General features: G+C 39.5%; 1 protein-coding gene across 5 annotated transcripts in view; it reads left to right on the forward strand.

Moving 5' to 3' along the window:
- The window catches only part of PCSK5 (proprotein convertase subtilisin/kexin type 5), a 244994-nt gene that overhangs the window by 79768 nt on the left and 152625 nt on the right, over positions 1–12601 (forward strand). For all 5 annotated transcript variants that reach the window (XM_077935976.1, XM_077935978.1, XM_077935980.1 and 2 more), the window contains one exon: positions 8902–8990. In XM_077935976.1, the coding sequence (XP_077792102.1) occupies positions 8902–8990 (89 nt within the window). The remainder of the gene's footprint in view (positions 1–8901; positions 8991–12601) is intronic.

Raw genomic sequence — 12601 nt, forward strand, 5'->3', positions numbered from 1 at the left:
CTCAGTCTCTGCTGGACATTTCCTGATATTGCAGTTCCCAATAGTCCATCTTGGGCCCTTCTACTTCCATTGCTTGTTTTCCTGCAGTTTAAGCATCAGCCCCCTTGCCCTGCCTTGGTCTTAGACTGCTTGGGCCTTGGTATGAAGAACTGACCTGGTACAATTCTAAAGCTGACCAAAGGCCATCTTAGGAGCTGTTGGCAGTGGCATATCTAGTCTACTGAGCATTTGTTCATCGTTCATTTATCTCACACTTTCCAACGCATTCTCCCAGCACTTCCCCAGTCCCTTTGTTTTGCTTTTAAAAAGAGTAAATTTGTTTCATTAAAACGACCGAGTGCTTTAATCCAATTTAGTTTTGCAAACCTAAAGTTCTCCTGTGTGATTGAATCACAAATATGACAGCCTGGAGGCCAGCGATGTTCCAGGAATGTGGGGCTCAAATTGGAGTATGTTGGGGATGGCTGAAGATTTGCAGAGCCTTAAACTGCCTCATTCCCCTGACAGATTCCCCAAAGGAGCCCTCAGCTGTACCACTCCTGGCACAATTAATTCCTTCCTGTTGATCATGGGGCTGGAAATCAAAATCAAAAAAGAGGTTTAATGAAAGCAAAAGAAGGGCTTGAAAAGTTCACTGCCACCCACTGTCCTAGTAACAGTGAGCCATAGCTCTGCTATGGGGTTCTCTCACACACATAGGGTTGCTCCATTCATTTAGATTTAAGAAATGGGATTAATAGCCCCTGGCCTCAAAGAAAACAACTTTTCATTCATTTGCAGAATTGGGGGCGGGGGGGGGGGGGCAGAAACATCAGTATTTATTTAGCCTGCAGCCCTTGGCCTAATTTCATGCAGATGGCAAGGAAAGGAAGGAGCTAAATGGCTGTTAATATTCTGTAAACTCACAGGTTCCTGTCAGACAGTTTGGGAGTATTTTAAATTATTATTTTCATTTCATTCACACACAGATACATCCTTCTTGATTCCTAGGAGTTCCTCTGAGAATGCAGAAGCTGCTAGAGGGACTTACGTTGGTAATGGGCACCCACCCGAATGCAGAAACGCAAAGAGAGGAACAATTTTTTAAATAATCTAAGACATACTTATTCCCAAGTGGACATCCTACTGATATGTTAGGGAATAATATGTTTTTGTTTAGCTGATTCATACTTGTAAAAATCTATCATGTCCTCTGAAGAAGAATGGAAATCCTCAAACATACAAACAATCAATCTGAACCATTTGAGCTCATCTCTCAAGACCAAACTTCATTTCACATGCACCTTTGTGCAACTTTCCCTCCACATTTTTTCTTAAGGAAAAACAGCAGATGCAGGCTGCAATCATGAGTGGAGCACCAGAGGGGGAGGGGAGCGACTGCAATCATTTCCTCTTCTGCCATTTCCCCCATACAAATCTGCCGGCCAAGCTGCTTTTTCCTCTGCAGAGCCATATAGTTCCGCTTCTCTGGGGAGGAAAGCAGCTTTAGGTGGGCAGTGAATGGGGAAGTGGCCCAGGGGGAAATAGTTAAGCAGTCCCCTGTACTGCTTTAGTCTAGAAAAAGACAGTGAAAGGAATGCAGCCCCAAAAAGACTATTTTTCCTTAATAAAAAAGGGGGGTATAATATCTAGTTTGGCCCTTAGTTTTGGTTTTTCCTTGCTGCAAAATATTCCAGTGTGAACTTGCTCAAAACCTGTCTGCATTAATCCTACCAGTAAGATAAATTGAAAAGGATCACGTGTAGTTGACAAAAGTCATAGTTTAAATGATTTCCTGTCAACATAACTCCAAGGGTACACGCTATCTCCATCTCTCTCTCTCTCTCTCTCTCTCTCTCTCTCTCTCAACACTTCCACCTGTACCCAAACATACACATACCTTTTATCCTTCTTTTATTGCTTTCTTGGGAAAGTAAAAGGAAAACAAATTTCCCTTTCCAGATGTCTAATATTACAGCCTGGTACAAAACAGCAGAATCTACACTAGAGCATAATATTTAGCACAAAGACACAGAGTGAATTCCCTTAAGATTTTGCTATTTTATCTCTTTTAAACAACAACTACAATCTACTGCAGTTTGCTGTAGAATATGTTCACTGTGTACTGAGTCAATTGCCAGGGCCGCTAGGGACTAATCTATACTAGTGAGTGATAATGTTATATATGCGTTATAAAAATGTGACACCAGGGGGCACTGTACAGAAATCAATGGAAAATTGCATTGACAGCTATGTAATATTTTTTTCTTAGCGCTTTTGTAGATCAGTGTAGATCCAGCCTAGAATTCTGTAGTAAAACATTGTGAATTGTGCAATCACAAAACACAAATTCTGCAATGGGAATATATTAAAGTGTAGAAGTTTTGCAATACAAAAAGTGTTTAATTTGCATGCCTCACAAAATGTGCAGAATTGCACAGTTGGGTGTTTCTGGCTATGTGATCTGAATTTGTTATGAGGATTTTTGGGGGAGAATCTGGAAAAGAATACAACCGTGAAGGGATACAGTTCTTTTAAGGCAGTAGGATGTTCTGGCAGCAGTGGAGGGAGGTGAAAATAGCTGTGCTTCAGGGAAGAAGTTCCAACAACCAAGCACTGTTATAGTTACAGGTAGGTCTGCTGTAGTCGAAACAAAATAAATTAAATTAAATTAAATTAAAAAATTCCTTCCAGTAGCACCTTAGAGATCAGTAGCACCTTAGAGACCAAGACTAACTTAGTTGGTCTCTAAGGTGCTACTGGAAGGATTTATTATTATTATTTATTATTATTTAATTTTTTTATTCTGTTTCTCAATGTTCTCTTTTTCCTTTCCTTTTCTTTTTCGTATAGCTTCAGCAAAAAATGGCAGGACATTGACATGTTTTTCTCAGCAATCCTGAGGGTTAGGAACATGCTTTTTAAATGACAAATTTTCCAAGTGAATTGTGGCTACCACCTTTTTTGTGTGTACTACTTATATACCCAATGTTAAAAAAAACAGAAACCTATATTATTACTGTCTGATATCTGAACCATGATGCCATCCTTTCCCATTTTCTTCCCATAATTCACATACTGCCATTCACATAAAGAAATATGTTTTGTTTTCTTTGTCTCAAATTCTCCTTAAAGACTTAGGGTCATCTGAGTGAATTTCGTAAGAGGATTTACATTTACATTTCTAGTTACTCATTCAAATTTCATCAAAACTGTATTTTTCTGTATTGATATAAAGGTGTCCGAAAGCACAAACACTATACAGTCATACCTCGAGTTGAATGTGCTTCGGGTTGAGCACGTTCGAGTTGCGCTCTGTGGCAACCCGGAAGTAACGGAGCGCATTACTTCCGGGTTTCACCGCTTGCGCATGCGCAGATGCTCAAAATGACGTCACGTGCATGCGTGGAAGCGGTGAACATGACCCGCGCATGCGCTGTTGCGCCTTGCATTCTGTTCGGGGTGCAAACTGATGTAATGGCTTGTGGAGCGTGCATTTTAACTATTAATTTTTATTGTACTATTTATATTTGTAGTTTTAGATTATACGCCCTTCAGCATAGAATTCTTATTCTGTTAGTGTAAAGGGCCATGTACAGTGATGGTGCTATATAAATAAAAGTCAAAAGAGTACTGATAATTCATAATCTGCACTTTTATTAAATAATATTTCAAGAACATTTCATCCATACAGTGGGTGAAAGATACTGTTTGTTTCCCCTTTCCTCCAAAACTTTATTTCTGAAGCGGCTACTTTAATTAATCATCAAAATAATTAATCATTTCCCAAATTATTATTATTATTATTATTATTATTATTATTATTATTATTATTATTATTATTATTGGCTCCCTCTTTCTTGTGGAAATTAAATTAATTGACCCTCCCCTGCCCTTCTCCCAACATTCTTGATGCAGAGACTTTAATTGATCATTCCTGTAATTATATTATATTTTGGGACTTGAGATTTTATTTTAAATTGTTAACTAAAAATCTTTTATCTGTTGGCATCCCTGCCAGATGTTTATCCTCCATCAGGTGCTGAGTATATGTTTATTGTCAACTATGGTAGCACCCTTTTCATAAAAAATGAACAAGGCTGTGTTCTGTGATGCTGTGTATGCCAATACTGATTCTAAGGAAGTTATCAGCCAAGGCAGCAGGTGGATGCCGTGGTGAACAGAGAGGGCAGAAGAAAATAACATATAATCCCTTGAATTTTTTCCAAGACAGCTGCACAAACACTGCTGACGTACTTGGGGCAGACAGCTAATAACATGAATATTTGTGACTTGCTTTTTGCCAGAATTCTTTTGTATGCAAATTCATTTCCACAGCATACACCAGGGAACAGGAATAAAAAACCCCCTATAAATTTAAAGTATTATTTGCAAATGCCTTCATTGCTGCAAAAACTCCTAAAATAAGTAAATCAACAGTTAGACTGCTATAACTTCATAAGGGGTTTGACTTTTGTTACTGAATTGTTGCTGTTTATCTTTATCATATTGCCCAAAAAAATCACTCAAGTGGTTGGTCAGACTAATAAGATTGTTTTTTTCTTTTAATGTCAGTCTTTCACCTTCATGGCCTTTATAATTATCAATTAAGGCTTATTTATTATTTCTATTTTAAAACTCACTTTGAATTTGTGGGTACAGAAAGGTCTGAACTTCTTTTCCAATCATATTTCATGGTTGGTGATGGTGGGGAATTAGGGCAAAATACTACTGAAGCTTTTCCCAATGCCTTCCAGCTGGTGGCTCTCATTCTCTTCTTTCGCACGGTTCCTAGAATGACGCTATGTGATGTAGCATTGTCCTGACGAGGGATTTGGAGGCAGAAGGGGAGCTCCCCTAGAATCCCTCTTCAGAGTAGCATGGCGCCATCTTGTAGTGTTGCTCCTGGAGGCTTGGGCGACTGGCAGCTGCAGGAAGGTAGTGAAACATGCACACATGTTTCAGCTTCTATATTTTGGGAGACTTTGTTTTGCTTTCAAAGGCAGCCACATCAAGTTTGGCACCATAGCAAAGGCTTAAGGCTCCCCTGTTCCCACACCATAAGCTCCTAGTCTGAATCAACCTCCTCTCATCATGTTGGCAATTTGGGAGGGGGGGACCTGTGTTGAGGGCAGAACTGCATAGTTAAGGTTATGTCTAGTTTGGCTCTCCTTCACAACTGGTGGGAATAAAAGATTATCTTAAAAGAGTGAAGAATGGTCAGCATATATGTGGGACTGAAAAGCAGTTCTGCTTATTAAACTCTATATTGGATTAGATTTTTTTTATATTAAAAAATCTGGTAGAAGTGTGCTCTATAAGCAGGCTAACTGTGTATAATGAAAGGATGAATGTTAAGGTCAGGTAGTTGAGACAGCAAAAATTACACCTTGACTTTCTGCCTAGACTAAAATCTTACACAAACTCAAAATGGATCAGGTTTCTTTTTTTTCTTTTTAATTAAACATTTTGAGAGCAACCTGGCAATACGTTCTGAAACAAGTGAGGTAGTTATTATGCATAATACATGAATGTGTCACCTAGTTATTCTATGAGATTTCCCAAGTCCTGAGTGTCTTCATCTCAGAATAACTCCGCTGATCTGTTGCATCAGCCTACATTCTGACATAAACAGACCAAAGTAACCGAAGAGGTTGGGTTGCTTTTACCATCAGTGCATAGTGAGAACTAACCTAAGGTTACCAGACGTCCCCGTTTCCCAGGGACAGTCCCTGGATTTACAAATCAGTCCCCATACAAAATCCATTGAAGTTGAAAAGTGTCCCTGGATTCATCGAAAAAAAATCTGGTAACCTTAAACTAACCTATGAAGGAAAAAGTTGTAATGTGTAGAGTTTAGTAGTTCTTTTAAAAATATATTTCTGAGATAACTGTTGAAAAAGTATTGGTGCTAAGAACATATGAAGAAAATGGCTTTAAAACACCTTATGGCATTCTGCCTGTAAAACTATGTAGACCCAGCCCTGACCTGCACCTAGCCAATCTATAGCACATTGATTATGGAATTCATTGCTATGAGATGTGATGGCCATTCCCTTAGATAGCTTTAAAATGGGACAATGACTGGATAGTACCTCTAAATTCAGAAGCAGCATGCCTGTGAATACCAGTGGCTAGGGAACACAAGCATCTGGTTGGCATTAGGAAACAGGATGGTGGACAAAATAAACCCTGGATGTGTTCTAGCAGGGCTCTCCTTTTGTTGATAGCTGAGAGATCATTTGAGAATGCTATGCTACTGCTCTGAGCAACTCGAAGGACACATTGCACAAATAAGTTCATACTTATCTTTTTAATGCTTTTAGAAATGTGAGTCTTTGTACTGTTGGGTAGTGACATATCTTGGTTACATGATGCTAATATGTTACTCATGTGTGACAATTTATCATCCTCTCAGCATTGTTTTCCTACTGCTAAACCCCCCCCCCCCCAATTTTAATATTCATTTTCAGAATACTTCAATGGGTTTGTCTGCATTAAGCAACATTGAAAAATAAAGATAACTGCAAACAACAGAGATTAATCAAGCAGAAAATTTTATAAACATGGATTTCAGAATTGAACATAATAAAAGGCTTAAAATGCCAGTAAAATTATAATATTTATTACTTTGGAAAGCACCAAAATCTCAATTATAAAAACAAATATAAAGTGATTATATGCAATTCATTTTCATACATAAAATATTTAACTAAAAGTTTTGCAATTTTGTTAAATGGGGAGGTGTTATGCTTTTATAGATACATGAATTTGTTGCTCATGTTTTAAAACAATACTAACTAGACATAACTAGTTCTATGATGTGACAAATATGAAGGGCTCTTATATTCTCTGTGCTTTCTAAAATGTCTTCCTTCTCACAAGTTTTGGTGCAGTATCTGATTGTTAAACTCCTCTCAAAATTGTAGCTCTGGGAGAGGAATAAAGATTGCCTAACAACTCTTAGCCCCCTTAACAAGCTGCTGCTCCCAGTATTCTCTGGGGGAAGCCATGTCAGTGTAAAGGGGTATCATAGCGCTTTAAATATATGGTGTGAATGTGGTCTCCATGTGAAAACTGTATACCAGGTCAAGAAGACACAAGGGCCTCTTTAGCATATCATGTTCCACAGTTTGAATGCTTAAAATAGGATATGGAGTTGTTTCATAGGTACAATAAACCATGATTTCCAAAACTCCAGTGTTAACAAACATCTAAGTTGGTGCAAAAACCACCACCAAGGTCACTTAGACAGCTGGTTATCTGATTGTCTGCTATCTATAAGTTTATATACCACCCATCATCCAAAGATCACAGGGCAGTTCACAGCATAAAAATCCAAAATGAGAACACAAAATACATAGGAAAACAAAAGCAAACCAATACCCCCCCCCACAAATTTAAAAGACCATAGAATGTTAATCAGCACATTTCAGAGAATTTTTTTCACCTGGCACCTAAAGACAGATAATGAAAGCGCAGGTGAGTCTCCCTGGGGAAAGCTTTCCACAAATGGGGAGCCACCACAGAAAAGGCTTGCTCTTGTGTTCCCACTCTCAGCACCTTTTGTGGAGGTAACACATGAAGAAGGGCCTCCATTGATGATTGCAGGGTTTGGGTAGGTTCATATGGAGAAGGGGGTCCTTGAGGTATTGCAGTCCTGAGCCGTTAAAGGCTTTATAGGCCAAAACCTGCGCTTCAGATTGGGCCCAGAAACCAATTGGCAGCCAGTGCCATTGAGCCACAATCAGTGTAATATGTCCAGCACACCCACTTCTACACCTGCTGATGTAAAGGAAAAGTAGAGCTGTGTGCCATCATATTGCTGACAATGTACTCCAAAATTCTGGATAACCCAACTCAGCAGTTCCATGTAAATGTTAAGCATTGTATGTGATAAAACTGAACCCTAAGGAAACTCATATTGAAGAGCACTCCTCAAGCACCGGCCTCTGGAAGTGGCCATCCAAATAGGACCAGAACCACTGCAAAGTTGTGCCACCCATCCTTAACTCGGGCAGCTGCTCCAGAAGGATACCATGGCTGATGGCATTGAAAGCCGCAGAGAGATCGAGTAAAATGAACAGGGACATATTTCCTCTCTCTCTCTCTTGACAGAGGCTATCATGCAGGGTGACCAAAGCAGTTTCTGGGCCAAAATCAGACCTAAACCTCAATTGCAATGGATCCAGAAAACAGTTTCCTCCAAGTGTGCCTAGATCTGGTCTTTGATCATTCACTTAAGAACCTTGTCCAAGAAGGGGAGAACGGCAGTAGTTATTTTGAAGAGCTGTCGAAACACATGTTCCTGTTCAGGGCTACAGGTGCTCTTTGATGCACACAGGAAGAAGTACTTTTACATAGTCTCTGTTGAAATGAAAGGGTGACTTTGTAGGTTTGGAACTCCCATCTGCACAGTGGTACTTCCCTGCCCATAAGAAGCCAGTGAGTTGAAAAGGAGGAGGTTGCAAGTAAGACCAAGGGGCACAGAAGTGTTCATAGCCGTATTATAGATTGAAGTGCTTTTTTAAATTTATAATGATGGTGTCCTAAAAGCATCTGCTTAAGATGTGTGATAATTTTTAAAGTTTGATATCAATTCCATATGTTCTTATAACATGCTGTGTTCATGCTGCACTTGTCTAAACATGTTGATTAAAAGTAAAATCATAGTTTTGGTTATTGGGTTTGACATCATTGGAAAGATAAGGATTATGACTAAGCAGCAGTGCCTGAAGCAAAAGTTTAAATGAATTCTAAACATACATGGTGGTGTGTATATATATTTAAAGTGCATGTTTCAGACTGGGGCATCTTACACATGGCAGCTGAAGATGAACACAATCAAAGGTATTAAATACAGACAATCTCTCTCTTAGTGGTTAATAGTACTTATATTAAAATATCTGTCTGTTCCTATAGGCATGGAACCCGTTGTGCTGGAGAAGTAGCAGCTAGTGCAAACAACTCACACTGTATAGTTGGAATTGCATATAATGCCAGAATTGGAGGTAAGTGTAACTGTTGTCTATGATTAATGGTCAGGGGCACTGTTTCTAGAAGCACATCTCAAATGCACAACCTATGATAATGTTGCTATATCATTATATGCTACCAACTAGTGTTGGAAATTAGTTCTTTGGCCAGATGGCTTGTTGACATGGCCCAGTGAGGCAGTTTCCGCTAGTAGTACATGGGTTCAATCCACACATACTAAACCGACCTATCTATGGCTTAGCATGAATGAGCGTATGTCCAGTTTCCCTGAATGAAGGATGGAGCTACTCCGCCTTTGATCTTGCTGCTGCCATACCATCCACACATGGCTAAGTAATGGTTTGGCTTAGCATTACGTACATGAGAACTGGGTTAATGTTTGCCTGTGTTGTTTTTTACAGCCCTAGTCCATCCAAATGTTTTAACAGCTAGATTGTTGCTGTTTCTGAAGTTACAGTGGATTTTAAATTATTTGTTATTTGCTAGGCTGAATCTCAGTTAGAGGACAATTCCTGAGTTATGGTGAACAAATTTAGATAGTCTATCCAAATAGTTACAATAATTTCTGTTGCTTAAGTGTGCCTAAAAGTCAATGTTATGGGACATGCCTGGCTGCCATTAAAAATAGTGATCCTGTTTCTCCTCCTATAATTCCCAAGGATACAACATTGTGTTGCAAGTTGTTATCACACCCTGTGCTTCCTCAGTTTCATAAGCAACAGGCAATGAAGTGAAACAGGAGCATGGAATCGCATCTTCATGAGTTTTTTATGTTACAGGGGAATAGGATATACAGACTTGTTCTTTTTTGTAGTAGCTGCACATCCTCTGTAATTTATAGTACCAGCCTACCGTTCTTGGCTTAAAGTCAGTAATTTTAAGTGAAATTCTTTATTTCAACATTTTCAGGTGTCCCCCCCCCCCCTTTCATTATTTGGCTCAATAATGCCACTTTAATCTTAGTAGAAGAAAATAGCATTGTTGTTACCTAGCTAAGTTCTACATTGAGTAGACCCATTGAAATTAATGGACCTACGTTACTCAAATCTATAAATTTCAGTAGGTATGACAAATGTTGAATACAACCCATTTTATGAATAACAATAATCTGTTAAAACCTGTGAACAAACTTGTGCTTGATGTTGCCAGAACCAGATTTCACTGTCTCAAGCTTAACTGGCTGATAGACAATTAAGATTTTCCTGTCACTAGAAACCCAAAATGTTTTGAAGAATGGTCTGTTATTGGAAAAACAAACAGTATGTTGGAGATTGTCCGCCAGGGTATATCTATTTGAAATATTCAATGAAGAATCTTTTAGCACCTTAAAAAATAGCAATTAATAAAATATTATCAGAGGCTACAGTTATTTTACTTACTCTGTTTATATAACAGCCCATAACTGAAGATCTCCAGGAAGCTCACAAAGGAGAGGAAAAAAATGTACAGCACAATAACACTATAACATATTAATTCAAAACACAAAACACAATTTAAAACTTAACATAAGAGGCTTATGTGTTATTTAAAAGGCCCAAGTGAACAGAAAAATCTTCACCTTGTGATGAAAAGACCAACAGGATTGTACCAGGCAATCCAGTTAAATAACGTCAAACTGTAGGCAAACAATAGCAACTACTTCTCCAAAGTGCACATGATTTGCCAGCATCGTTTTCCTGCATCTCCACTTAAAGCTTTTCTAGGCTGAATGCTTGGAAGGAACTTTTCTTGGGTCCTGGGCCTGCCGCTGCCAGACCAGACAGCGCAGACCAATGGTGTGACTCAGCAGCGGGCAGCTTCCTATATTCATAACTTGCTTGCTCTGATTATTTACATCCTTAAGATAAAAGTAAAAGGGTTGCGACCTGAATTAATGTTTGTTCTTTTTCATAAAGTAAATTTCACAGTGAGATCAGTATTTGGACAAGTGTGACCTCGCAAAGCATGAGCAGTTTTGTTTCGAATCAATTAGAAAAGGGGGGGGGGGGACTTTTTCAATAGAACAGCCAGGCTTGGGTTAAGAACTGAATAAGCACTCAAGCTAATTCATAGCAAAGATGGGAACAAAGCTGTTACGTTTTATAATTAAAAGATGCTAATTTGGTTTATAAATAGAAACATTTATAACTTGCAGGTTGTCAAGACATGGTATGCTGTCTGGTTTAAGTTGAATCTCTGCTCTGGCAGAATAATAGAAACTGCATTTTAGAAAATAATATTGAGAGTCCTCAGCTCATATTAGATCCAAATATGATGCCACTCTTTGAATGAAGGCATGTTTTATATAAGCAATGAATTGGATTCATGTATGGTTCTCCATCGGACGCAGGTGGCGCTGTGGGTAAAACCTCAGCGCGTAGGACTTGCCGATCGAAAGGTCGGCGGTTCGAATCCCCGCGGCGGGGTGCGCTCCCGTTGCTCGGTCCCAGCGCCTGCCAACCTAGCAGTTCGAAAGCACCCTCGGGTGCAAGTAGATAAATAGGGACTGCTTACTAGCGGGAAGGTAAACGGCGTTTCCGTGTGCGGCTCTGGCTCGCCAGAGCAGCGATGTCACGCTGGCCACGTGACCCGGAAGTGTCTGCAGACAGCGCTGGCTCCCGGCCTCTAGAGTGAGATGAGCGCACAACCCTAGAGTCTGGCAAGACTGGCCCATACGGGCAGGGGTACCTTTACCTTTACCTTATGGTTCTCCAAGCCTCCCCGTCTGCTCCTCTGTGTAAATAATCTCCTGGCAGTGTGCAGTATCTCCAGTGTCAAATGCCATCCTCCACCTGCCTGCTAAGTTCCTAGGCTAGGGTTTTGCTCTGTGTCTCATCACTGTCCAAAGTCCAGAGGAAAAGGCCTTTTTGGAAGTGACACCTACACAGCCTTTGGACTGTGTTGCTCCAGGAGGCATCCCTAGCTCCAGGGCTGTTTAAGCAAGCATATGAGCCAGATAATGGCTGGGTGGTCTGGCACTTCTATTCTTCTGCTGATGCTTTAGCTTCCGCCTTTGATATAGTGATTACTCTTATGTGATTTATTGTATTGTATTTTAAGTAGTGTGAGCAGTCTTACATCCCCTTTATAGATAAAAAGGCAAGGGATGTATTTAGTAAATAAATAAATGCCTCAAAGATAAAGAAACTGGAATTCTGTGGGTATATATAAATGTGGAGGAGGTGCCCATTTCTGAAGTGTATGCTAAATTGCAGCAATACAGAGAGGTCTGTTCTTGAATTATTGGTTGCTGTTACTTTATCCTTGGTTACTGATTAGTTTTGCTATGGAGTGAAGACATTACACAGAGTGTAATGAAGAGGCTGCGAAGAGCCATGTGTTTGTTAATAAACATGGAATGCCTCTCCTGATGTGAATCTGCAACTGAGACTCTTCTCCACATCCCTTTTTGGAGGGAGGCATAGAAGAAGAAATAGGTGGTTAAATATGTGGTTAGTTGGTTGGAAACCTTTTGTGTAGCAAGTGACTAACAAGTTTGATAAATAGTTGTAGCAATAATAAATAAGGTCAAGAAACCATATGGTAAAAAACCTTCCCATATAGTAAATATATATATCTAACACTATTCTAAACTGGCAACCCCAGGGTGGCGTACAATAATAACAACACAATGTAATACAATACA

The sequence above is a fragment of the Podarcis muralis genome, chromosome 11 (assembly GCF_964188315.1).
Source record: "Podarcis muralis chromosome 11, rPodMur119.hap1.1, whole genome shotgun sequence".
In the NCBI taxonomy this organism is placed as follows: domain Eukaryota; kingdom Metazoa; phylum Chordata; class Lepidosauria; order Squamata; family Lacertidae; genus Podarcis; species Podarcis muralis.